At 38.1% G+C, this 27,911-nt stretch overlaps 1 protein-coding gene across 2 annotated transcripts; it reads left to right on the top strand.

The window, feature by feature from the left end:
* The first annotated feature begins 2,346 nt into the window (after window positions 1-2,346).
* nrd1a (nardilysin a (N-arginine dibasic convertase)) lies at window positions 2,347-23,476 on the top strand. 2 transcript variants are annotated; one of them, XM_081375157.1, is made up of 31 exons: window positions 2,347-2,533; window positions 2,864-3,164; window positions 3,423-3,672; window positions 3,934-4,015; window positions 4,117-4,270; window positions 4,466-4,539; window positions 4,648-4,743; window positions 4,832-4,954; window positions 5,042-5,099; window positions 5,179-5,252; window positions 5,351-5,420; window positions 6,734-6,811; window positions 6,967-7,087; window positions 7,403-7,461; window positions 7,579-7,633; window positions 7,798-7,902; window positions 8,044-8,167; window positions 9,911-9,997; window positions 10,092-10,211; window positions 10,361-10,412; window positions 10,603-10,753; window positions 10,840-10,967; window positions 12,251-12,413; window positions 12,499-12,530; window positions 12,634-12,772; window positions 12,873-12,920; window positions 19,040-19,092; window positions 19,180-19,263; window positions 21,045-21,252; window positions 21,362-21,451; window positions 21,541-23,476. In XM_081375157.1, exons 2-31 carry the CDS (start codon window positions 2,989-2,991, stop codon window positions 21,754-21,756), a joined length of 3,270 nt encoding a protein of 1,089 aa, XP_081231283.1. In that variant the 5' UTR covers window positions 2,347-2,533; window positions 2,864-2,988; the 3' UTR covers window positions 21,757-23,476. The 2 variants fall into 2 exon arrangements, with proteins under 2 accessions (XP_081231283.1, XP_081231284.1); XM_081375158.1 differs by having other exon boundaries at window positions 2,423-2,533; window positions 2,928-3,164.
* The last annotated feature ends 4,435 nt before the right edge of the window (window positions 23,477-27,911 follow it).

Raw genomic sequence — 27,911 nt, 5'->3', positions numbered from 1 at the left:
GTTTGTTATCATATAAAAATGTATATTTTATATTGCATACTAAAATTTACAAAACAATCAGCCTATGGCAACAAGGTGAACACTGCAGCAAAATTACAGTATATTAATAATGAAGTGCCATCAGTTATGAGATATACAGCGTTGCCATGGACGACGGCGAATAGTTGAAAAAATCTGACCACTGAATGCCTTGGTTGACCAATTAGAATCTTTTGTTAAATCTTTTCATATAAGACCATTCAGGACCAATCCGTAGGTTGACTATAAGTATATAGTATAATAGCTTAATCATCTATCATTATGTGTATGTTCGTCCATTAAAAATCAGCATTAAGTTCCAAAGCACTTATGTAGCCATTTAGATCATATTTTAAAATCAACGGTGATGACAAATTGTCAGAAACTGTTCCATTTTACCTGTATTGACCCTAAACGTTGCACTTTATTATCATTATTGTGATATATTTTTCATTTTGAATGGGCTTATTTATTTTGCTTGGAAATTATTAATATTTCAGGGCAAGATCGTATTGTCCTTAACATAAATACATGTTTCCACAAGGACTTAAAGGGATAGTTCACCCAAAAATGAAAATTCTGTCATCCCCCTCAAATTTTCCAAACCTATATGAGTTTCTTTCTTCTGTTGAACACAAAAGAAGATATTTTAAAGAATGTTGGTAATCAAACAGTTGACGGTGGCCATTGACTTCCATAATAGAAAAAAAAAAAAAACACAATGGAAGTTAATAGGTGCCGTCAACTGTCTGGTTACCAACATTCTTTAAAATATCTTCTTTTGTGTTCAACAGAAGAAAGAAACTCATACAGGTTTGGAAAGACATAACGGTGAGTAACTGATGACAGAATTTTCATATTTGGGTGAGCTATCCCTTTAATTTTCAGTGTCTGATTTGTTTGTCGATTTTGAGTGTTGTTCTGGCCCACAGCATTTCCTTGTCAAAAGTATCTTGTTAAAAAATTTAAACACACTAGACCCAAACTCAAAATGTTGCGACACAGCATTTCACAGAACAGGAGGAGTGCTCCAAGGGAAATCACCTCTTATCATGTGAAGCATCGTACTTGAAATGCTAAAAGATTACATCAAAGCAGCAGTAATAAATGAAGCAGAAAATATGCCATGACGAGAGCTCCCCCTACTGGCGGAGAGAGTTGCAGTCATCCACCACTAAACAATGCAAACGCGTTCACGGGCATGTGATATCCACACAGGATTATACAGGGAGGGAATCCAATGATTATGATTATCTCCACATAAAATCGTAAAATATAGAAACAATTAACCAGAATTAAATGACTAAGAACAGATTACCTGTTCTAAACATCAGCAAATAAGAACCTTGCCAGAAACAAACTCAATTTCTTTCACTCTCAGCAGGGTCTAACTCATTACACACAACACATAAGGCTCAAGCACAAACCAACAGGTCTAATCCACAATAGGCTAGCAGCATTTGTGATGTGCAACAAAAACACTGTGCAATGTGCATAACCTACTCTTAACATTTGATAATGACAGTACATCTTACCAGCACGCTTCCATATCTGGTTGTCATGGATGCAGCATATAAGCCTCTTTTCAGAGGGTACCTGTAGGTAATTAAATGGAAAGGAATGGGGGTTCAAAAGAACACTTAAGCTGTGTCTGTGCACTTTTATTAGTTTACTGAACATTCAATATAGGCTGGTCAGCAATCTGATATAGGCTACTGAAACCAATTCAAATTGGCCTAAATAGGCATTTTCTCTACACAAGATTTTCTTACTATTATTACATGCCAGGCTTTACTGGTTTAATAGAGGCTTGACAAAATATGTTTTTATAGTCAAGACAATCTTAGACATAGCTCTTTTAAAGGTCATGTGTTTGGGATAGTTCACAGATTACATGTCCATGCACTTTTCTTATTAAAAAAAAGAGCACAAGCTATATAAATTCATAAGGGAGGGTGTGTATTTTTATATGTCATTAATGCATTTTCAGTTATACTTAGTAGGCTATGTCTTACCAATTATGTAGGCTACATCCTTTTCTTCAAGGTAATTTATTTTGGATCACCATCCATCTATCCACACATCCACAAAACCATCTCTCTAAAAGTAAAGTAAAACGTTTGTAATTTTAAATAAGTCCAAACACAGACATACAATCACAAATAAAAAATATTATGTGGGTATGGGGCGATTGGATTATGTTCTCTGGCGTTTACTTCTATAAAAAAGGAACAAGAATAGATATTGTGTCATCACAAAAGTTTCGTAATCGATGGTGGAAATCGAAATGTAAGTATCCACATCACCTATAGACAACAACACACCACCGTATGGAATGCTGAGACAGATGAAACAGATGTATTCACCCTGGCAATAACTTTGGCCAATCACAGACTCGCGTTTTACTACGTCAATGATCTTTGACGAATCAGAACTCTTCTTGTTGCATAGACGCAACCTACCGGTGACAGGCCCTGTGCTGTAAAGTTCGGCTGACCCGTTATCAGGACAGCAGGTATGAGACGGCGATGAAACTTGACTAACTTTGTGAAATATTGCCAGGAACTGAACTCACTTGGTCGTATCATATTTTAGATAAATTAACTGAATCCGTTTATTAAACATAGCTAGTGAATCTCTGTGTCTTTGCGTCATGTTAAATTGTGTCTGTAGCGGATTAGCTTCATTGTAGCACAGTAGTGATGATCATTGTAAAAAAGATGTGTCCGAAGTTAAAGTATTCCCTCGTGAAAGCCAGACCTGACTGTATCATTTAAGATAGCGTCCATAATGTGTTTACTTTTAATGGTGATCCTGTTTCTAATATACATATAATTTCTTTTAGACTGAAAAAACAAAGCCAGTATCGCTCTGTTGAAGACTGCGCGTGCGTTTCCCCTGTTTTGTAGCAGGCTCATAAACCGCCCCATTCACCTCAACTCCAGTGCTAAAGTCGCATCATTTCTCAAGATGCCCCAAACAAACAAGTTCAAATGTGCTGCAGCTAGCAGCCCTGCTCAGTCTGCTGGTCCAGACCGGGGAGAACCACTCAGAGACCCCAACGAACCTCCAGGGGACAGTGGAGGAGATGACAACCCAGGGGACCCTCAAATTATCAAGTCCCCAAGTGACCCCAAACAATACAGGTAAAGTCCAGACGTACAGATTTAAAACTGATATCTATCAGTCAACACCTGTCTTATTCTTAAAATAACAAGTGTAACCTTTTAAAAGATCATTTTACGATACAGTGTGTTGGCACTGGAGTATAGGGAGTCTACAGAAATATGAGATCACACAAGTAAAACACAAGCTCTGGTTCCATCTCTGAGTGTGAAACACAACACTGCATGCAAGTGCCGATGACTAAACCGGCTAACAGAATATTTTCTCTTTTCATCCAGATACATTGAGCTGAGTAACGGACTGAGGGCTCTTCTGATCTCTGATCGGAGTGGCTTAGATGGAAAAGCTGAAGATGACGATGAAGATTCAGAAGAGGAGGAGGAAGAGGCAGAGGGAGAGGAAGAGGAGGGAGACTCAGGGGAAGGAACGGACGAGGAATCTGTAGAGGAAGGGGACAGTCAGGATAGTGACTTTGAGGAGCTAGATGAGGACAATGAAAGGATGAAGAAAAAAGGATCTGAAAAACAGGTTTGATTTTGTTGTCTATGGATTCAAACTGTAATATTGACTGCTTTTATTCAAACTGTCATAACTCTACATTTAAAATGACTGATCTTAGTTTGTAGTTTTTACTTTTAATTGATTTAGACAAAGTAATCTAGAATTCTAAATATCAGTCATTTATCAGTTATCGGCTATAAAACGAAAATCGGGCATTACAGTAAAATATCAGGTTTAGTGTGTTGAAATGATTTCAGTGCAATAAGTTTTTTGTCCTCCTGAAATTAGTCTGCAGCGGCCCTTTGTATTGGCGTAGGGAGTTTCAGTGACCCTAATGACCTACCTGGCCTTGCACACTTCCTTGAACACAGTAAGTCACACCTGCAGCTGTTCTGCCATTACTGTATTCAGTAATGCTTTATTCTCAGTGATAATGTTTCACTTGACCATATCTCTCTTCTTATGTCCAAGTGGTGTTCATGGGCAGTGAAAAGTACCCTTCTGAAAATGGCTTTGATGCATTCCTGAAAAAGCATGGTGGCAGTGATAATGCTTCAACTGATTGTGAGAGAACCATTTTCCAATTTGATGTGCAAAGGAAACGCTTCAAAGAAGCCCTTGACAGGTGAAGTAGCTCTAAAGATGTGATCTTATCACCTTATCCTGATGTCCTTTTTTTTTTTTTGTTCTTTTTTTTTTTTTTTTTTTGGGACAAGTGCACTTGTAATATTTCGCACAATCCCATTTTGTATTTTCCTAACCAAAAACATTCAAATAAAAATGTTATAACCTTTAAAATAATGCAATTGTCTTTTTTCAGATGGGCTCAGTTTTTCATCTGCCCTCTTATGATTGAAGACGCCATTGATCGTGAGGTTGAGGCTGTGGACAGTGGTGAGTGAAGCTTTTATAGGTTAAAATAGTCTTGATAGCTTAACTAGGCAGCTTAACAGCCTTATGTTTTTTTGTTTGTTTGTTGTTTTGGGGTTTTTTTGGCCACAGAATACCAGCTTGCTAAGCCTTCAGACTCTCACCGTAAGGAAATGCTCTTTGGCAGCCTAGCAAAGCCCAACCATCCCATGAGCAAGTTCTGCTGGGGTAAGTCAAGCATACAAAGCTGTTTTAGAGTTGCTCTTTGATTTGTTCTACAGTTTCAGTTGCTTTTGTTTTGGTGATCGTATTTAAGGAAATGCACAGACCCTGAAGACTGAACCTAAGGAAAATAATATCAATGTTTACAAGCGACTCCGTGAGTTCTGGAAGAGGTACTACTCTGCCCACTATATGACCTTAGCTGTGCAGTCTAAAGGTAGGTAATGTATACAGAACTTTACTTGGATATGGAATTTCTAATGGAAAATGATCCTAAAATTTCTTCTATTCTTATCCTTCACAGAGAATCTTGACACCCTTGAGGAATGGGTTAGAGAAATCTTTAGTCAAGTTCCCAACAAGTAAGCAAATTACTATTTTGAATTCTGAAAATGTGATGATGATATAAATGCGATTAAAACGTTTTTCAATTGCTTCCAGTGGGCAGCCAAAGCCTGATTTTTCAGACCAGCTGAGCCCCTTTGAAACACTTGACTTCAACAAACTTTACCGAGGTTTGTTAAAGAGCTTGATACTCGAATGAGGTTTAACAAAGTCTGAAACTCCAATATACTCCAATAACAACCAATATTTGGTTTGTGGTTTGTTCCAGTGGTGCCTGTTAGAAAAGTACATGCCCTCACCATCACATGGGCTCTACCCCCTCAAGAGAAGCATTACAGGTAAACCAGCCAAGGTGGTGCTCTGCATGGCCCTTTTTTAGTTACATTATTTACTAAAAGGTATACAGTGATCCACAGTGAAGTTCAGTGCTTTTACAGTGTATTTTTACTGGGTTTCATTTTTAAAACATTTTTGAAAAGTGTTGTTAAAATCACACTGAAATCAACAAGGGACTTATTTAGGTTAATTTAAAAGGGGGGGGGGGGGTGAAATGCTCATTTTCACTCAATCTCCTGTTAATCTTGAGTACCTATAGCGTAGTATTGCATCCTTCATATCTCCGAAAAGTCTTTAGTTTTATTATATTTATAAAAGAAAGATAGACTGTACCGAGTCTTTCCGGAAAAAAACGAGCGGCTGGGGGCGGGCCGTGTGGGCGAAGCTAAAGCTGTGCTAACGCGCCGATAGCTAAAAACACACAGAGACATTTGTTCAACAGTTTTACACACCGTCCGGTTCCAACGCACGACCGCGAACCTTTATCATTGCGACTGCTCGATCCTTAAGCATTAGACGATCTGCAAATCCGTCGATCTGGGCTTTGTTTATAAAACAATCATCGTCGAAATGCAGGGAATTAATAGTCTTACACAACTCCGTTTATGCTCAGGAAAACAAACTCCATCCACGGGTCCCTTAATGCTGGGTTCTTTAGGAATCTGTGCAGGGTTGTCTTGCCCTGGCAACCAAAAACACACTTCTTTGGCTACATTGACTTCCAAAAGCCGAGCAGGGCGCTTTGATGGCGAACTGCTTTCACTCTCTTGCTCTAGTCTACGAGTGCGCGCGCGCCCGCGATCTTACCGGAGAAGAGCCCTTAGAACCCATATAAGGAAATTCCGCACCATCTTACGTAACATAGACCCATACTCGAAAAAATTTTCCGAAACTTGTGACAAACCGGAAGGAGTATTTTTGGAACAAAAATACTCCTTCAAACGTACAACTTAGTTTTTGAAACTTTGTCCAAATACTCCTTCAAACGTACAACTTAGTTTTTGAAACTTTGTCCATGTTTAGCATGGGAATCCAACTCTTTAACAGTGTAAAAAAACTCAGTATGCATGAAATAGCATTCCCCCCCCCCCCCCTTAAGTCTGTATGTGTTAGCTTGAGAACATCTACAGTATATCCACACCTTTGTTATGTCCTGCCCTATCTTCCTGTTTCAATAGCAAATATATAAAAACTGCTCTCATAAAGCCATTTCATTGGGTCTTTACGTATTGATTTTGTTGGTCTGTATTGGAATGCCAATATTATTTCTCAAATAATGTGACACTTAGCCAAAGCTCTTTATGTCGGTCCTCAGGGTAAAGCCTCTGCATTACATCGCTTGGCTGATTGGCCACGAGGGAACTGGAAGCATTTTGTCCATGCTTAGGAGGAAGTAAGGCCTTTCTCTCATGATTTGGTTTTTAATGAGTGGCAAGGTTTTTCTGCTTTCTTTGTAACCTGGACATGTAACATAGTAAAGTGTTGTGCATAACTTTTTGTACCAACGCCAAAAACGATTGAATTGGATCTCTCTATCTCTCTGATTAGGTGCTGGGCTCTGGCTTTGTTTGGTGGAAACAGTGAAACTGGTTTTGATCAGAACACCACCTACTCAATTTTTAGTATCTCCATCACTCTGACCGATGAGGGCTTCCAGAACTTCTATGAGGTCTGCAAAGGGTCACCAGCCCAAATACTGCATTGTTTTACATTTCTACACTTAGTTCATGTCAAAAAATAAGCAGTTACAAGGATCCTTAAGATATAATATTCTTTTCACACTTAATGTCATTATAGGAATACTGGGGGAAAGCTGAGAAACTAACAGCTTTGCTAGATTATGTGTAAAATAGGATTACAAAGCCTTTGAGGCACAAACACACCCCTTTGCCATCCCAAATTATTACAGGCACGATTGCTGTGAAGTTTAGTCCCACTCAGAAGGAATGCATCCATGGTCATTTGCATATTTTTCTTTATTCAGGTTGCTCATCTGGTCTTCCAGTACTTGAAAATGCTTCAGACTCTTGGGCCCCAACAAAGGTAGGCCCTTTATGTGAAGTGTGCTACAGAGTTTTATTGAAGTAGAATCTATGCACACACTTTACTCAATAATGAAGCTTGAAAGACATTATGAAAAGCTTTGTTTTTCTTTGGCAGAATATATGAAGAAATTCAAAAGATCGAGGCCAATGAATTCCACTATCAGGAGCAGGTGGGATTAAGCATTTTACACTATTGTCAGCCAATGAACGCTTAGCTGTTTCTCAACAAAAATTTTGTATTTTTGTATTTCTGGCTATTAGAACCATTTAGAACCAAGTAGATGGTTATGAGTATTTGTGTGTAGACTTAGTACTTGCAATGTTACTTTTACAGACTGATCCTATTGAGTACGTGGAGGACATCTGTGAAAACATGCAGCTGTTCCCAAAAGAGGACTTTTTAACAGGAGACCAGCTAATGTTTGAGTTCAAACCGGAGGTAGTTGTCCTTCACAGGCACCATTGATTTTAATTTTTAACAGGTTTTGTAAAAATATAGGTACATATTTGTGCTATTTTAGCATGCCTAGCGAAAGAAAACAGGAAATCTTTTATAATGTGGGCATTTTTTTTCTCTTAGGTGATCTCTGCTGCACTGAAGCTCCTCACACCAGAGAAGGCCAACTTGCTTCTTTTGTCCCCCGAGCATGAAGGCCAGTGTCCACTTAGGGAAAAGTGGTTTGGGACCCAATACAGTGTGGAAGGTTTGTACTTCTTTTTAATTTCAATTCTCCGTTTTCATTCCGTTTGATATGTGTCCATATTTGTTCAGTCTGGAAGTGAAAGTCAGAATGCACAGTGTTGAATTGTTAACATTGCAGATTAACCTATTGCAATAAGCTTAATGAACCACAGAATTATATACAGTATACTTAATATACTCATACACTTGAACAAAAAAGCGGAAGTAGGACCAGTTTGAAGTGGAGAACATGCGCTAGCTTATCAAAATGAATCAGTGCAGCCACTGCAGCTGTAGATGAAGATCTGATGCCAAAATTAGGAAGCCCCTTGGTTGTGTGGGAGTATTTTGGTTTTAAACATAACCACAGTAAACGACAACCAGAAGATTGTGGGTGGTTATTCAGAAGGGAAATACATCTTAAGTCCAAGCACAACAAGCTGTCGCTGCCTGTAAGCATGGGTGGATCTAACTCTATCCATTCTCTCAATAATCTATTTATCTGAATGTTCTAGATGTCATATTGCACACAAAAGTTGTTATTAGGGATGCACAGAAATTAAAATTCTAGGCCGAAAATTCAGGATGCACTTGGCTAGAAACCAATAATAAATTAATCAATTAATTAATCAAATGTATTTAATAATCAACACTCAAATACCATTTACAACCAGAGTTGTACAACCATTTAAATTGCACACAAGGCAGTTTTTAATATTGTTTCTACTCCAGATTGTTGGTAAAATCTAAGCATTTAAACAACAATAAACTGTAATAACAGTGCCTATATTTAGCAAAATGATCTTTTGCGTTATTTTTTTCTAGTTAACTAATGAGTTTATGGACATTGAATAACTTGCTTGAGGTAAATATAACATTAAAGGGATAGTTCACCCAAAAATGAAAATTCTATCAGTAATCACTCAACCTCATGTTGTTCCAACCCAGTAAGGCTTTCGTTCATCTTCGGAACACAAATTGAGATATTTTTGATGATATCTACTAACTTTTCTGGGCCAGCAAGTTTCGATCCCTTAGAAACCTATGGAGGAGTGATCCAGCTCTCAGATTTCATCAAAAATATCTTAATTTGTGTTCCAAAGATGAACGAAAGTCTTTGGGATTGGAACAACATGAGGGTGAGTGATTACTGACAGAATTTTCATTGATTTTGTGTAATTTCGGTAAGTTGTAATGTATGTTTCAACATACCTCATGTTCACCCATGTTTATTTTGTGCTGTAACTAGTAGTAAAGAGGAGATGAGATGATCGATTCACATACGCTTGATCTGTTCTGCCGCTTGAACTCCGCTACAGCGATCTGTCAGTATTAAAGAGCGCCAAAACAACATTTATTGTTTGAATTTTGTAATAAAATCAATAGATTTTTAAAGTTGAGAGAAATAGCTGTTTCAGCTGAAAAATGTCGGTAGCCAAAATTTCAGTGCATCCCTAGTTGTTATATAAGCCTGCCTGTGGTTAGATGTCCATTTGATTGACATTAATGCTGAATAATATTTTTTACAGAATGTCATTTAAGTAAAATATTTGCTATTTCTTACTTAAGTGCACTTTGAGGAATTCCTTTCCTTGCTCAGACAGATGTGCTTGCTGAAGGTTTTAAATTTACTTGAGTATAATTGAAATTTATTTTTAGTTAATCGCATTATGCAAGAAGTAGCATTAAGCATTTATCCTCTGTATTGTGCAGCTCTGGAGACACAAACACTTGTCTGAACCATGTTTTTGTTGTCCTTTTACAGACATACAGCAGCACTGGAGAGAGCTCTGGGTTTCTGATTTCGATTTAAACCCGAGCCTTCACCTACCTGTTGAGAATAAGTTCATCGGTAGGTGTCTTTAGTTGACGTCTTATAATGTTGTTGTCAGGTACTGCATCTGTAGCCTGTTTCAAGACCGTTTGTTGTTTGTTTTCACCTCCAGCTACTGATTTCGCCCTCAAAACCTCTGACTGTCCTGACACTGAGTACCCTGTCAGAATAATGAACAATGAAAGAGGGTGTCTGTGGTACAAGAAGGACAACAAGTTCAAGATCCCCAAAGGTGTCATTGTGTTTGTCTTTACAGTCAATATATCATGTACCCGATGTCTAAAAGTAAAATAGATTGAATGGGGAGTTCAAAAAGTCTCTTGCCGAACCTCTGTGCTCACTTGCCCAGCTCACACTTTCGTTTTCTTTCTCTTCCTCCAGCATATGTGCGTTTCCACCTCATATCACCTGTGGTTCAGAAGTCTCCAAAAAAGTAAGATCATGTAAAAACGTACAGTCGTTCAAGCAGATCTTGTAAATGCTGTAGCCATGGAAACCCCATCTAGCCATTAGTGTCTGCTTAGGTCTTTGGAATGACTTCATCTCTAGTTGCTATTCTTGCTCATCCATTTACCTTTTCATCTGACCTTCTCTTTTTGTTATCTCCTCTCTCCTCCTCTTAGCCTGGTGCTTTTTGACCTGTTTGTGAATATCCTGGTGCATAACTTGGCAGAGCCGGCCTACGAGGCTGATGTGGCCCAGCTAGAATATAAATTGGTTGCAGGGGAGCATGGCCTGGTCATCAAGGTTAAGGGCTTCAACCACAAACTACCGGTAAGTAACAACTGCAAATCAGGTTATATTCAGAAATTGGTTTTATTTTTTTAATTTATTGTTTAAATTGCTGACATTTGTTGCAGTTGCTGTTCAACCTGATTGTGGATTATCTCGCTGATTTCTCTTCCGCTCCTGACGTATTCAGCATGTTTGCAGAGCAGCTGAAGAAAACCTACTTTAACATCCTCATCAAACCTGAGAAGCTTGGAAAGTGTGTCTCTTTTACGTTTGCCTTTACTGCAGTTACACTTTATTTGCCCCTGTAGCCCCACCCACAAGTACAGTAGTGACATTGTACACCAACATTCTTAGCAATTTTTTGTACATTTTTATAAGTTTCTTTCATTTAGAAAATGTAAATCTGGTGGGATAATGCAAGTCTTAAAATATTTTTTTCACTGCGTCTTTAAACTGCCAATCTATGGTGTGTTTTCTGGCCGCTATGCATGTGAATCAACATTCGAGCATGTACACACATTTGTGATTGTGTTATGCCGCCATAAAAGGTCTAACGTTCAAAAGTGTGGGGTTGGTTAAAAGAAAAAATCTTATTTTCACCAAGGCTGCATTTATAAAAAGAAAAAAACATTAATATTGTGAAATATTAACACAATTTAAAAGAGTAGTTTTCTCTTTTAATATGCTTTAAAACAGTGATCTCAAACTCAATTCCAGGAGGGCCACAGCTCTGCACAGTTTTGCTCCAACCCTAATCAAACACACCTGATCCAGCTAATCAAGGTCAGCTAATCCAGCTAATCAAGGTCTTCAGGATTACTAGAAACTTCCTTGCAGGTGTGAGTTGGAGCTGGTTGGAACTAAACTGTGCAGAGCTGTGGCCCTCCAGGAATTGAGTTTGAGATCACTGCTTTAAAATGTGATTTATTCCTGTGATGCAAATCAGCCATTAATCCAGTATTTAGTGTCACATCATCACAAATCATTCTAATATGCTGATTTTCTGCTCAAGTAAGAGTTTTTGTGTGTTGATGAATAGAAAGTTCAAAAGAACATGTATTTGAATTAGTAATTTTTTGTAACATTATACATGGTATTACTGTAATTTTTGTCCTGCATTCTTGCTAAATGCAGGATAAAATGCAGTATGTGGTGTCAAAACGACTCTAGAATAGGCAAATTGAATCTTAATATAATTGGTATATAACACCATGGTGGGTTCTTCCACAACCCCTGCAGTCCAGAATACTAGTGTCTATATAGCCTTTGTAATATACTTATACAAAGTATGAAGTCATAGTTCTCTCTCTGTCTGTCCATCTGTGTCTCCTCAGAGGATAAAATGCAGTATGTGGTGTCAAAACGACTCTAGAATGGGCAAATTGAATCTTAATATAATTGGTATATAACACCATGGTGGGTTCCTCCACAACCCCTGCAGTCCAGAATACTAGTGTCTATATAGCCTTTGTAATATATTTATACAAAGTATAAAGTGATAGTTTTCTCTCTGTCTGTCCATATGTGTCTCCTCAGAGACGTGAGGCTTCTGATTCTAGAGCACTCTCGCTGGTCAACCATTCAGAAGTACCAGGCTGTGCTGGATGGGCTAAGTGTGGGTGAGCTCATGGAGTTTGTGAGCAGATTCAAGTCTGAGCTATATGCTGAAGGACTAGTGCAGGGAAACTTTACTAGCACTGTGAGTTTGCACACTTTATACATACTTTTTGTTTTTTGAGGAACATTCAAGGTTCAAAACATTTTTCTTTTCTCATTACCTGTAGGAAACCATGGGGTTTTTGCAGTATGTTACTGAGTAAGCACTTGTATTTTTATTTCTACCAGTTGTTTTGTATAGCAATGTTTTCAAAAAATAGATTCAAAAATAGCATTGCATTTTTTTTTTCCCCCGCTTTCAGAAAATTGCAGTTCAAGAAGTTGTCAGTAGAGGTCCCTGTTCTCTTCAGAGTGGTAGAGCTTCCGCAGAAACATCATCTCTGCAAAGTCAAGTCTCTCAACAAGGGAGATGCGAACTCTGAGGTCACTGTCTATTACCAGGTAATACCAAGCTTAACCAACAGCAGCGCATTACATTTTGTATATTGTATTGGTATAATCTCAGTGATTATCCCTAATTTCTACTTCTGTCTTTTGGTAGTCTGGTCCTAAGAACCTTCGTGAGCACACACTGATGGAGCTACTAGTGGTGAGTATGACTCCGTTTTGGTAGCTGACTTCATAACGAAGGGTATCACTTACAGTAAACATTACTGTAACTGGTAACACTTTACAATAAGGTTCATTAGTTAACTACATTAGTTAGCATGAACTAATAATGAACTGTTCTTATACAGCATTTATTCATCTTTGTTAATGTTAATTTCAACATATACTAATACTTTATTAAAATCTTGTTAACATTAGTTAATGCACTGTGAACTAACATTAACAAATACAGTAACAAATGTCAAGTCAAGTCAAGTCATCTTCATTTATATAGCGCTTTTAACAATGTAGATTGTCTCAAAGCAGCTTTACAGAGATAAGCGTATAATTTAAGGTAACAGAGATTGTTTCGGCTTTACAGCAGAGTTAAGTTATTTCCATCTAAAGTTAGTTTTAATTGATTTGGTTCCGTCGCAATGATCATTTGTTATTAAATTAGGGGCCGCTAAGACGACACCATTCTCTCTACACAGACTTTAAACGCGAACCTGTGAGAAACGCTGATGCCGTTCACATGCGCATTTAGAATGGGTTCTATAGTTATGTGCGTTAGAATATACGCAGGTTTGGAATTCCCTACAAGCCAAGCCTAAACAAAATACTTGTCTTTCCTTATAAATTTTGATAAGGAATTTTATTTTATTTGTTGCTTTGGGGTAGGACCGCAAGACGAATTTTCCCGACAACGCCTTATCTGTAGAGTGGTAGTGGGATCCTCCATAGGGAGAGACTAGTTGGCACTTCAGCACTGTGTTGTCATCGGTCCAGGTGAAGGTCCTTCGTCAGATCTGGATACGGCCTGGATCCGGCAGGCTGCAGGAAAAACCTTGGGATAAACACAGACACTAAAATTAGCGTAGATGCCATTCTTCTCATGATGTAACGAGTACATCAGGATTTTTGGGAAGTGTTCCCGGTTCCGGCTGACCTAATCTATGCAGCATAACATTAAATTATAGAAGTCTATAATGTATTATGTGAAAGCTAGGTCAAAGAGATGTGTCTTTAATCTGGCTTTGAACTGACAGAGTGTGTCTGCTTCCCGGACAATGGTAGGAAGACTGTTCCAGAGTTTTGGTGCTAAATAGGAAAAGGATCTACCGCCAGCAGTGGATTTTGATATTCTAGGTATAATCAACTGGCGGGAATTTTGAGATCGTAATAGACGTGATGGACTATAATGCGTTAAGAGCTCGCTCAAGTACTGCGGAGCTAAACCATTCAGTGCTTTGTAAGTAATCAGCAATATTTTAAAATTTATGCGATGTTTAATAGGGAGCCAGTGCAGTTTTGACAGAACTGGGCTAATATGGTCATACTTCCTGGTTCTGGTAAGAACTCGAGCTGCTGCGTTTTGGACCAGCTGTAGTTTGTTTATTAAGCGTGCAGGGCAACCACCCAGTAGAGCATTACAATAATCTAGCCTTGAGGTCATGAACGCATGAACTAATTGTTCCGCATTTGTCAATGAGAGCATATGACGTAATTTAGATATATTTTTAAGATGGAAAAATTCAGTTTTACAGATACTAGACACGTGACTTTCAAATGAAAGATTGGTATCAAAGAGCACACCCAGGTTCCTAACCAACGACGAAGACTTAACAGAGCAGCCATCAAGTGTTAGACAGTATTCTAGGTTATTACGTGAGGAAGTTTTTTGTCCAATAATTAGAAACTCTGTTTTTTCAGAATTTAGAAGTAGGAAATTACAAGTCATCCAATTTTTTATATCCGCTATGCATTCCGTTAATTTTGTGAATTGATAAGTTTCGTTAGGTTTTGAAGAAATATAGAGCTGAGTATCGTCAGCATAACAGTGAAAGCTAATTCCATGTTTCCTAATGATATCTCCTAAGGGTAGCATGTACAGAGTGAACAGCAGCGGTCCTAATACTGAGCCTTGTGGTACGCCATACTTAACCTGTGATCGATGAGACATCTCATCATTTACTGCTACAAACTGATAACGGTCAGATAAGTATGATTTAAACCATGCTAGTGCATTTCCTGTAATGCCAACATAATGTTCTAATCTATTTAAAAGAACGGTGTGGTCGATGGTGTCAAATGCAGCGCTAAGATCGAGTAACACTAATAGAGAGATACAACCACGATCGGATGATAAGAGCAAATCATTTGTGACTCTAACGAGAGCTGTTTCGGTACTATGGTACGGTCTAAATCCGGACTGGAAATCCTCGCAGATATCATTTCTTTCAAGAAAGGAACACAGTTGTGAGGATACTGCCTTTTCTAATATCTTTGACAGAAAAGGTAGATTCGAGATCGGCCTGTAATTGACTAATTCTGAAGGATCAAGTTGCGTTTTTTTAACAAGCGGTTTAATCAAAGCCAGCTTAAAGTTTTTTGGTACGTATCCTAGAGACAAAGACGAATTAATGATATTAAGAAGAGGATCTATGACCTCTGGAAGTATTTCTTTCAGTAGCTTAGTCGGTATAGGGTCTAACATACATGTTGTAGATTTAGATGATTTAATGAGTTTAGTCAATTCTTCCTCTCCTATAGCAACGAATGAATCAAATTTTTCCTCAGGGAGACTACAATGCACTGCCTGATGTGATACTGTAGTAGACGGTTGCATAGTTATAATTTTGTCCCTGATATTATCAATCTTATAAGTGAAGAAGTTCATAAAGTCATTACTGCTGTGTTGCTTGGAAACTTCAGTGCTTGAAGCTTTATTTTTCGTTAGTTTAGCCACCGTTTCAAATAAATACCTAGGATTATGTTTATTTTCTTCTAATAGGGTTGAAAAATAAGCAGATCTAGCAGCTTTTAAAGCCTCTCTGTAAGTAATTGAGCTCTCTTTCCATGAAATGCGAAATACCTCTAGTTTTGTTTTCTTCCAGTTGCGCTCCATTTTTCTGGCTGCTCTCTTAAGGGCCCGAGTGTGCTCGTTGTACCACGGCGTTGGACTATTTTCTTTAATCTTCTTTAAGCGCAACGGAGCAACTGTGTCTAAAGTGCTGGAAAAGAGAGAGTTAAACGTTTCTGTTGTAATATCTAGTTCTTCTAAGCTATCTGAGATGCTGAGATGATGAAACTGATTAGGAAGATTATTAATAAAGCAATCTTTAGTAGCAGAAGTGATAGGTCTCACATATTTGAAACACGGAGTCGGCTTTGCAGCCTTGGCTAAATGCAAATTACACGAGACTAGATAATGATCTGAGATGTCATCGCTCTGCTGCAGAATTTCAACGGCATCCACATCTATTCCGCGTGATAATATTAGATCTAGAGTATGATTACGACGATGAGTAGGTCCTGACACGTGTTGTCTAACTCCAATTGAATTTACAATGTCTTTAAATGCCAATCCCAATGCATCTTTTTCATTATCGATGTGTATATTAAAATCACCAACAATTAGTACTTTATCTGCAGTCAATATTAATTCTGATAGAAAGTCCGCAAATTCTTTGATAAAGTCTGTATGGTGCCCTGGTGGCCTGTATACAGTAGCCAGCACAAATCTCAAACGTGATTTATCGTTTACACTATATATTTTTACATTAAGCACCAATGCTTCAAAAGAATTATATTTAAAACTTGATTTCTTAGTGGTTTTGAAACTATTACTATAGATTACAGCAACACCACCCCCTTTGCGTTTCAGACGAGGCTCATGTTTATAACAGTAATCTTGCGGGGTTGATTCATTTAAAGTAATGTAATCGTTTGGTTTTAGCCAGGTTTCTGTCAAACACAGCACATCTAGGTTATTATCTGAAATCATATCATTAACAATGAGTGCTTTTGAAGTAAGCGATCGAATATTCAGCAACCCAAGCTTTAGCATTTGCTCATCTGTATTATAGCTGTTTTTTATTTGTTGAACATCAATTAAATTTTTAACCTTAGTTGGGTTTAAACGTTTTTTGGATTTCCAAATTCGGGGAACAGACACAGTCTCTATATGATGATAGCTAGGTGAAAGAGGCTCTATGTGATGGGATTTATCTGACCTTGGTGACGAGAGGCCGCTAGCAGACAGTCGGTTTAGCCAGTCTGTCTGCTTCCTGACCTGAGCCCCAGATTGTCATGTTTGAGCTCTAAGACTATGAGCCATATTACTAGAGAGAAGAGCAGCACCATCCCAGGAGGGATGGATACCATCTCTTTTCAACAGGTCAGGTTTGCCCCAAAAACTTTTCCAATTGTCTATGAATTCTATATTATTAAGCGGACACCACTTAGACAGCCAACCGTTAAGCGAACACAATCTACTAACTATCTCATCACTCCTGCGAACAGGAAGGGGGCCAGAGCAAATTACAGTCCTTGACATCGTACTTGCAAGTTCACACACCTCTTTAATATTAATTTTGGTGATCTCCGACTGGCGGAGTCGAACATCATTAGTGCCGACATGAAAAATGATCTTAGAGAATTTACGATTAGCATTAGCCAGCACTTTTAAATTTGCTTTGATGTCAGGCGCTCTGGCTCCCGGCAAACATGTGACTATGGTGGTTGGTGTCTCTATTTTCACGTTCCGTGTAATAGAATCGCCAATAACTAGGGCACAATCATTCTCAGTGGGTGTTTCACTGAGCGGGGCAAATCGATTTGTTATGGTAATCGGAACGGAAGAGTGGTTTTTAGATCCGCGACTAGAGCGATCCCTCACTGTCACCCATTTGCCCGGCTGCACAGGCTCTACTTCAGCCAGAACCGACTCATGTAAAGTGTGCACTATTCTATGCGCATCCAAAACATCTAAAGCACTAGCACTCTTACTATCCTCAATTAAAGTTTGGATGCGTGTTTCTAATTCTGAAATCTTCTCTGTCAACCTAACTGTCTCCTTACATTTATCACATATAAATCCTATATTGTCGACAGAGAAGCCTATACTAAACATGTGACATGAAGTGCAAGTGACAATAACAGGACAAGACATTACTCACCGTGTTTGTTGAGTGATTCTTACTCACCTGAGCTTTTTATGAACTCAAAGGCGCGGACGCGCGAGAGAAAAATAAATAAATAAAATAGCTGAGCGCACGGGTGGCGCGTTAACAGGCTGGCGAATTACTAGCGTTTTGTGCTAGTAGTACTAATAACAAAAGCTAGCGATGTCAGGTTAATCTGAGATGTTGGGTAAAATGTAGTAGTATAAACAACTAGAAATGGTAGTAAAATGATGGTTCAAAACAAAGAAATATATGGCTAAGACGGAGCTTATCGCACCGAATCAAACAAACACACTCACAGCAGGCAGCGAGGCAGACAGGAGCAATCCAAATGAGCAAATGTATTGCTCATGGTTATTTAATACATTAACTAATGTTAACAAATGAAACCTTATTGTAAAGTGTTACCGTAACTTTATATATGTATAAGAACAGCATCCCCTGCTTTTAAGCAATAAAGTCAGTCTCTCCGGCCAGTTTCAAAAGAAGTTCTCAGTTATTGCTCTTTAGGGTGCTGAGCACACACATCTGCATGGCCATAAGCTCAACTCATCCACTTTACTTTATACTGAAGACTGATTTGGACACTGTCCAGTTCTGTCTTTCTCAGCAGTTACTTTAAAACACTCTGACAGCTTGAGCTTGCTCTCGTTTTAAAGTGTCCGACCGTGTATTTACTTTTGCCGATTAATCGCTGCTGATAACTTTTGGAACTATCAGCTAAAAATGTTAATAACCTTTTTTCATTGTGGGCAATCCCTGACATTAGCTTACACTAGCATTGTACTTACTCAAACAAGTACTAAGTAATATTAATTAACTACATGTACTTACTATAGAGTTATGGTTTGGTTTGGTTTAGGGTAAGATACTTGTAATTATGCATAATTTACTGTTACTACTGTAGAAAGTACATGTAGTAACGTGTAACTATACCAACTTAAATTAAAGTGTTACCTGGGATTATTGTTTGAATATTGAACTAAAGCCTCACTAAAAGGAATGTTGTTGTTTTTTTTCACATTGAATATAATGATATTAAAAACCATTGTCTAATTAACCAGAAATTCTTACCCCTCTGCACTAAAGCATGTTCGTACACGAGCGGCATTACATTAACCCATGTCTTATCATTGTGACTGCTGTGTTGTAGATGCACATGGAGGAGCCATGCTTTGACTTCCTCCGAACCAAAGAGACACTAGGGTAAGTCTGTGGTGAAGGGACAACATTAAGACATTATCTTACTCCAGTTGCTGGTTTTAATTAGTTATACTCCATCTGTTTTCACAGATATCACGTCTACCCAACCTGTAGAAACACATCAGGTGTCCTTGGATTCTCAGTCACAGTGGAGACTCAGGCCACAAAGTTCAAGTGAGCTCTCACTGTGCTTTTTTTAGTTGCAGTTCTCACTGCTGCATCAGAATGATCTGATTTATGTACTGCAGCTGCTGCCTCTTGACTTCAGAATCATAATTAACCTTTATCTCCACCTCTATCTCGACTAAATTGCAGTGTTACTTTACACTGATTGGCTCTCTTTAGTATTTCTGAAGTGAAATACACTCAATGTTAACAATACATCCATGTATTTAATGATGCATAAAATTGTATTGCTTCATAAAAGTCTATATTGCAAAAGGTTGTTTATATATCAGGGTTACCACTGGAAACAGAATAATTATTCAAAAGTGTGAATTTCAAAAAAATCTTAAAAGGTAAAGGCTGATTTATACTTCTGCGTCGTTGTCCGCGTTCACGCGCGCAGAGGGAGCATGTGAAACCCGAGGGAGCGGTCCTAGCAGACCAATCACAGCGCTTGCTGTGATTGGTCCGTGTAGAGTTGACGCGTTGTTACATTTTTGGAGAGGTGCACGTCAGGGTACGCCAAAAGGTACGCGCGCTACACACAGCCTACGACGTAGCTACGGCGTAAGTTCGACGCAGAAGTATAAATTGGGCTTTAGTTCTAAAGTATTTCTTTATCTAGAAATAATCTTGAGGTCCCTACCAAATGATTAAAAAAATCTTTATCCAGGCTTCACAAACAACTGGAAAAGTTATGAGAAAAATCATCTTTTATTAAGCAAGGATCAATTAAATGAATCAAAACATTTCAATTCAAAATAAATGCTGTTCTTTCTTTGAACGTTATATTCTTCAAAGAATCCTGAAGAAAAGTTTCCTCAAAAATATTAAGCAGTACAACTGTTTTTAACATTGATAATAACAAGAAATATTACTTGAGCACCAAATCATTATCTCAAGCCGAGTTCACACTGTACGATTTGGCCATCTGAGACTAATTTTGCAAATTCTAAAAGATTCCTCTGATCCTTGGCTAAAGTCTTAAATCGTTAGTTTGACTTGTTAACCGTCAGCCGATTAATGACCGTTGTGATCAAATTTTACCTCAGATAAATTTCTGGCGGTGTCAGAAGATTTGACACTCAGTCTTGCAGTGTGACTCTCCTACGACGACTGTCAAATTGTCTTCATTTTTCAAGACAAGCCATGACCAAAATTAACATTAGAGATTTCTTTGTAGCCACCATTTCAATCCCGCATATAATGCAGCTCAGTCACCGCACAAGTCATTGATTGATGAAAAACTCCGGACAAGTTATCTTGTGTGCGTCCGTTTTTGACACGTCTTGACTGTCGTACAGTCTGACATTGACAACTTAGATCTTACAGTGTGACATGGTTTACAGCAGGTTACATGCTTTAGAATGATTTCTGAAGGATCATGTAAAACTGAAGACTCGAGTAATGGCTGCTGTAAATTCTAATTATTAAATTAATAATTAATTAATTAATTCTAAAATAACAATTTAAAATGTATTAAAATATTTCACAATATTACAACTTTTACTGTATTTTTGATCAAATAAATGCAGCCTTGGTGAGCCTAAGAGACTTCTTTGAAAAATATTTGTCAAAAATCCAAACGACTCCAAACTTTTGAATAGTAGTGTGGACAGGAAGTGTGGGAACCCTATTATGTTAATAGTGCGTGTTGAGTTCAGTTTGCTAGAAGGGGCAAATATTTATGCTCATTGTAAATTATGTAATCTGTTAATTTGGGTGCATTAATGTGGTCTGAAACTGACAAAAACGTATTTTCTTCTCTTCACGCACTTCCTGCGCTCCAGCACTGAGCTGGTGGAAACAAAGATTGAGGAGTTTCTGGTGAGCTTTGGAGAGAAGATGAACAGCTTGAGTGATGAGGCCTTTAAGACACAGGTGACTGCTCTTGTCAAGCTGAAGGGTTGTGAAGACACCCATCTCGGCGAGGAGGTGGACAGGAACTGGACAGAGGTGGTCACGCAGCAATACATCTTTGACAGACTCAGCCGAGAGGTGAGGAGCCCTGTTGCACATGAGCGAAGTCTGACAGCTCAGCAATGTGTTAATGATGAATTGTGGGAATATACTTGGACTTTTTTTTTTTTTTTTACTTGTACAACAGATTGATGCACTGAAACTTATGACCAAGGCTGAACTGGTGAACTGGTTCATGGAACATCGGGGTCAAGGCAACAGGAAGCTCAGTGTGCATGTAAGTTTTACCCGCATACCGGCAGTGAATCTACGTACGCACCGTTTATACACCAGGCCCCAGGAGTTTCAGTTTTATTGTCTTTTCAGGTTGTTGGTTATGGAGTCGAAGAAAACGACCCTCCTAGTAAGGAACATCCGGCCACCGGAGAGGAGGAGGGCAGTAAGATGTCACTGTATGGGGAGGTTTCCAAACTCACCTTCCTTCCTGCTTCCACTTTACTGGCCTCAGCCACTACCATCACAGACATCCAGGCCTTTACTTCCAACCTCAATCTCTATCCTTACCACAAGATTCTCAAATAAACAAAAGCATGGACTCAATCTGCCAACTGGCAAGCAGGCACGCACCCCCTACCTCCATCTTCCACCCTGTCCTCCTGTCTTCTGTGTCATACTTGAGCAAAGATGAGCACGGAATGGAGGACTCCCCATGCACTCATACGATGCATTCATATAATGAGCCCTGCTGTTGAAATGACGTTGATGTGTATGTGTGAATGTGTGATTGTGTGTGCGGGCATGGATGTTGCTCAGTTTGGGGTTCCTGCTGACAGACGCAGATCACAAGGTCTCATTATATCCATCCCTGGCTGTAGTGGACCTTTAAAACATAAACATGAATTGTGTGTATTTTATCAATAGGCCTGCAGTGTTAAGTTTGTACTAATACATTTATAATGTAATGCCACAGTGCTGAAAAGTATATTTGAATGAGATGCAGAAAGGGAGATTGCTGGACAGCTTTTTATGTAGCCGGTTGATGACGCCCGATACTGAGGATGTGTAATGATGCTTCAGAGGTGGGCATTTGAGCATGCAAGACCAAAATGATGATGCTTCTCTTACTGCTATAGCATCATTCTGCATTTGGCACAACTTCAATCTGCAAACTGAGGGATGGCTAATATAACTGCTTGAATTCAGAGTGTGCAAATATATTTATTAAAAGCACCGTAAAACTACTAATGGCCTGTCTGCATTTTAATATTTCCATCTCCATTATGAATCACCATTTGAAAATAATGTAAACATGGAATCTGAATTTACTATATACTTTTGTAATACTGGATCCTGATATTACTGTATGTGATTAATTGATTGTACCAAATGTAATCATTTTATCCGCCACAGAAACGAGTCGACTTTTCTTTTGGGCTGACGTCACAGAGCACACTCAAGGCAGGCTCACACTACACGACTTTTGGCTGTGTTTTGCTGTCGCAAACAGATTTCCAAGGTCTGCAACAAAACCCCCGGATCTCGGCCAAAACGGTGCTCATTAAAGGAATAGTGCATTCAAAAATTAAAATTATCCCATAATTTACTCAACCTCAAGCCATCCTAGGTGTAACTCCTCAGCCAAACACAATCAAGAGTTATAATAATAAATATCCTGTTTCTTCCAAGCTTTATAATGGGAGTGAATTCTACCATAGATTTAAAGCCCCAAAAAAGCACATAAATCATAAAAGTAATCCATATGGCTCCAGGGGGTTAATAAAGGGCTTCTGAAATTAAGCGATGTGTTTTTGTAAGGGCCAGAGGTCACCCTTTCCGCTTTAACTCGACTCTCTCATTTTAAATATGGATATTTTTCTTTAAAAAAAAATCACTGTGTATTTCTGCCCAATTTTCTTCTTTTTTTTGTCTCTTTTTTTCTGCACATATGACTTGGACAGCGCAGCGAGCATGATGAGAGGCTCTCTAATATTTTATGAATTAATTTGAGATTGCCAAAGATTCATGTAGTTTGTGTACCTTATCGGCGTTGTGTAACCAACTGCAGAACCGCTGAGCCATACATCACAGCAGTCTGAGGACAGCAGCGCCAGGGCAGTAATCTCAGACCGGTGTTGTATGGGATTAATATCCTGCCATGATTCAAAACTGAAAATAAAGTTCTGAAAGGTTGAAACTAAGTGTTCGAAAACTCAAAATCTTACAAAAAACAGTTTTGCAAGATCGAAAAATAAGATTTGCAAGCTTGCAAAATGTAAAAAAATAAAAATATCTCTGCAAACATTATGTTGTTTTTGAGATTTCCTTCTTCAGAACTGCAAAAAAAAATTTTACGATGTTGCGCAAACAATTTTTCAGAGTTTCAAATTTGTCAGTGTTCTCCCACTGTATTAGTTTGTTTTCCAGGGTTGAAACCTTGTAAATGGTGATCTGAAAGCTGGTGTGCGAATGTGTGAAAAAAAAGTTTTGAAACTCTGAAAACAGAGTTTTGCAGGCTTGCAAAGTGGTAAAAAAAAAAAAATCTCTGCAAACATAATTTTGTTTTTGAGTTTTCCTTCTTCAGAAGTGCAACACTCTTTTTTACGGTGTTGTGCAATCATTTTTTCAGAGTTTCGAATTTGTCACTGTTCTCCCAGTGTTGGCAGTGTATAGTTTGTTTTCCAGATTTGAAACCTTGTAAATGGTGATCTGAAAACTGGTGTGCGAATAGGTGAAAAAAAGTTTTGAAACTCTGAAAACTGAGGTTCGAAAGGGCGAAACTTATTACATTACATTACATTTGCACTCCTATTGCATACTATTTTTTCAGAGCTGAGTTTACAACACCCACTTTGCGGAGATACGGCCACACAGTTGCGAGCTTGCGACTCACGTGATTTGTGGCAGCGTTGTCACGCAGCTCTGCTCTGAAACTCTGAAACTCAGACTGAGCGAAAATTAAGCTTCGCAACTTCGCAACTTCAGAAAAAGCCTGGAGGGAGGGCCGTCTGCTCTTGGCCAATGCTTTGATGTCTGCTGACGTACAGTCCAGTCACAAGTCGTATTTACTGGAAAGGTGGGATTGACCGACTGCTCCGCCAATGACGAAAGCCAAAGTATTCATAAACTGATTGCACACTGGCACGTCAAAAGCGTGCGTTTCAGCCAACACGCGATTTGCCAAAAGCGCGCGTTCTTAATGTGCGTGGCCACGGAAACGTGTGATCTGCTATTTAAAACGATCTGCTATTTTATGATTAATAAAAATGTTTTTAACCACTATTTTTAAGACTGCTCCTCCCTGACACCCGTGGGACACTTGCCATTCTTACGGTGGCCCAGTAGTGCACAACACAACGAAATGTAAAACGCAAACATAAGTTCACAACACAACGGAAACAAGCCACAACACAACGAAATAAAGCCACAACACAACGGAAATAAGCCACAACACAACGGAAAATCCACAACACAACGAAATAAAGCAACAACACAACGGAAATAAGCCACAACACAACGGAAAATCTACAACACAACGGGAAAATCTACAACACAACGAAATAAAGCCACAACACAACGGAAATGCTCCCGACCACTAGAGGGCTCTTGGAGCCCAGTAAAGTTAGTTTTCCAAGCCATTGTTCTATAGAGTCAGCAGTCTTTATATATAAATACCACGATTAGTTTTAACAGTGTATATCAACTTAAAATATTACTTCAAAATAACCTACATGAATTATAGCTGCGTATTTGATTTATACTCGAGAATGCTTGGACGCGCTTCCACAGCGCAGGGCACGTCTGGCAATTCCACCAAGTGGTTAAAACGTATAATTTATTATAATATAATTTGATAAATAAAAATAAAAACCATTTGGTGAAATAGGAAGGAATTGGCACAATTCCACCTATAATAAGTCAGTCTGGTCACTAGGAACATGATAAAAAAAAAAAAAACTTTTACAGAAATTTCCTAAAAAAAATAATTGTTAATTACTGTAAATACATGAAGGGTATTGGAAAAAGTCATTATAAAAGTCATATTAAGTCAGTCTACTATCAAATACAATCAAGCTTTGGATTTTGAATATGTATGTTTTTGAATGTTATGTTTGTATGCAGAGCCGGTTCTAGACATTAGGAGGCCCTAGGCAAAATTCATGTTGGAGGCCCCCCACCCCCAATAAAAAAAACACTTGAAACAAATATGATTCCTAACCTTTTTATTTATACAACATTTAATTTTAAAAGCAGTATATTTTTACTTACACAGTACATAAGTTTGGACACATTACTATTTTTAATGTTTTTGAAAGAAGTCTCTTATGCTCATCAAGCCTGGATTTATTTGATCAAAAATACAGAAAAATAATATAGTGAAATATTATTAAAATTTTAAATAATGGTTTTCTATTTTACTATACTTTATATTTCTGTGATGCGAAGCTGAATTTAGTGTCAAGTGATCATTCTGATTTATTATCAAATGTTAGAAAGGGTGCTTAATATTTATTTTATAATCTGTGATACTTTTTTTCAGGATTTTTGATTATTAAAAAGTTGTTTTAAAAAAGTCTTCACTATCATTTTTTATATATTTAACACATCCTTGCTGAATATTCCTGTTTTTTTTTCTGTATTTTTGATCAAATAAATGCAGGCTTGTAGAGCATTATAATAAACTTCTTTCAAAAAACATTAAAAATAGTAATGGGTCCAGACTTTTACCGGTAGCCTACTGTATGTACATATTAATCAAACTTTATCTAAGGTAATCTCTTTTTTGTTTAATGAAGATGTTATTGTTGTTGTTGTTATTTTGCTGTTTTATTCAATTTATTCACAGTTCCAGAATCCCACTTCAGTAAATGAGCATAAGTGCTTTTATATTGCATTGCTACCTTAAATATGCTATACACAAATCAAGTGGAAGAGAAAGACACGATCGCTACTGAGCAGAAGAAAATGTATAAACTGATATTATTGGCGTAATGTCAGGGTATAATCTAATCATCAGCAGAATTTAGAAGATAGACCCATGAGATCCTTTATTTGAAACATTTAAAAATGTTGTAGTGTGTTGGCTTTTTAACTTAGAATACAGACGCCTTGTCTTTTAATTTTGTAGCTTTTTTACTAGTCAGCTCCCGACGCGATGTTATTCATTCATTGTACGCGCAAATTCAAAGCGTCGCGTCTGGGCACGTTAATGACGCTCGCGCTCTTTTAAACTCGTAATAAAGCGGTGAATGATTTTTACAGAAATGACGCTGATCTACAGGACAAGTTTATATTTAGAATACATTGCAATCACTCCAAAATAGATGACGACAACTCACACACCTGCATTTTGAGCTGTGCTTCTTTGTGTGCTTAGGCTTTTGCCTCGCAGCACCTGATGGATGCGTTCGTTACACATACTTTCAGAAGCCGGCACCCGCTTTGTAACGGACACATTAATTGGTTTAACTGCAGTAATGTAACAGTCTATGGTGAAGATAAACATCGTCACTATTTTTAGTTAATTAATAAATATTGAAATAAATTGTAGATAGGATATTTTTACATTATATTATTATTTTTTTTTTTTGTCCCTCTGTCTGGGCCCCATCCCGCCAATCGGGCCCTAGGCACGTGCCTAGTTTGCCTTTGCGTTAATCCGGCTCTGTTTGTATGTTTTTGAAGTAATTTTAATTAAAACAAATTATACGTTTTAACAACTTGGAGGAATTGGCAGACGTTCCCTCAGGGATAATGCGCTGTGGTAGCGCGTCAAAGCATTCTAGAGTATAAATATGTAGCTATAATGCACGTAGGTGATTTTGAATTAATAAATGTCGATAAACAATGGTTAGCTACATACTGTTAAAACTAATCGTGGTGTTGATATATTTTTATAGACTGCTGACTCTCTAATGAACAATGGCTTGGAAAACTAACTTTACTGGGCTCCGAGAGCCCTCTAGTGGTCGGGAGCATTTCCGTTGTGTTGTGGCTTTATTTCGTTGTGTTGTGGATTTTCCGTTGTGTTGTGGCTTGTTTCCGTTGTGTTGTGGCTTTATTTCGTTGTGTTGTGGATTTTCCGTTGTGTTGTGGCTTGTTTCCGTTGTGTTGTGGCTTTATTTCGTTGTGTTGTGAACTTATGTTTGCTTTTTACATTTCATTGTGTTGTGCACTACTGGGCCACCGTACATTCTACATTTATAACAATAATATCTTAGTCTAAACCTAAAGTAATCTTGAAAAACTACATATAATTTAAAAGCTTTCAGACTTTATTATTCATATTTGAAGACTAATTATCAAAAGAAATGACAGCAGTAGTAGCCTGGCTAACGTCAGACCACATGTTATGAACGTGTAAACAGGTAAACCAAACATATGTGCAAACGTGTGTGAAGTGTCCAAACAGGCGAAAAGAACGTGCTCGTTCCCTGTTCTCCTATCGCACGTCGAAGGCGTCATTGCTTGAGTCTGTCATGCTTTTGTCCCTATATGTGGTTTAGGACTCTTGTATTATCATTAAACCCAAGCAAAACAGCATGGAATTATCGATGGCAAATTTGACAGAGGAGAGGATTATAATCGGTGAGTTATTATAATCCAATAGTTATCATTTAGGTAAAAAGAAAAGAAAAAAAAGAAGAAAGAAAGAAAACAGACAGTTTTTTATTTCAGCACCTCGGACAATCCCCTAATCCCTTCGTTTGAGACACATCTCGCAAATTTTCCAGTTGTAA

Source organism: Scardinius erythrophthalmus, assembly GCF_964197995.2.
Source record: "Scardinius erythrophthalmus genome assembly, chromosome: 9".
Lineage (NCBI taxonomy): Eukaryota > Metazoa > Chordata > Actinopteri > Cypriniformes > Leuciscidae > Scardinius > Scardinius erythrophthalmus.
The sequence above is the reverse complement of the archived record's forward strand: the minus strand, read 5'-3'. Positions and strand labels throughout refer to the sequence as shown.

Excerpts from the sequence above, each read along its gene's own strand:
- nrd1a (XM_081375157.1), top strand. The coding sequence starts at position 2,989 with ATGCCCCAAACAAACAAGTTCAAATGTGCTGCAGCTAGCAGCCCTGCT. Across the intron at positions 5,100-5,178 it reads TTTAGTCAAGTTCCCAACAA|TGGGCAGCCAAAGCCTGATT; the intron begins GTAAGCAAATTA and ends AATTGCTTCCAG. Across the intron at positions 12,921-19,039 it reads CACTGATGGAGCTACTAGTG|ATGCACATGGAGGAGCCATG; the intron begins GTGAGTATGACT and ends GCTGTGTTGTAG.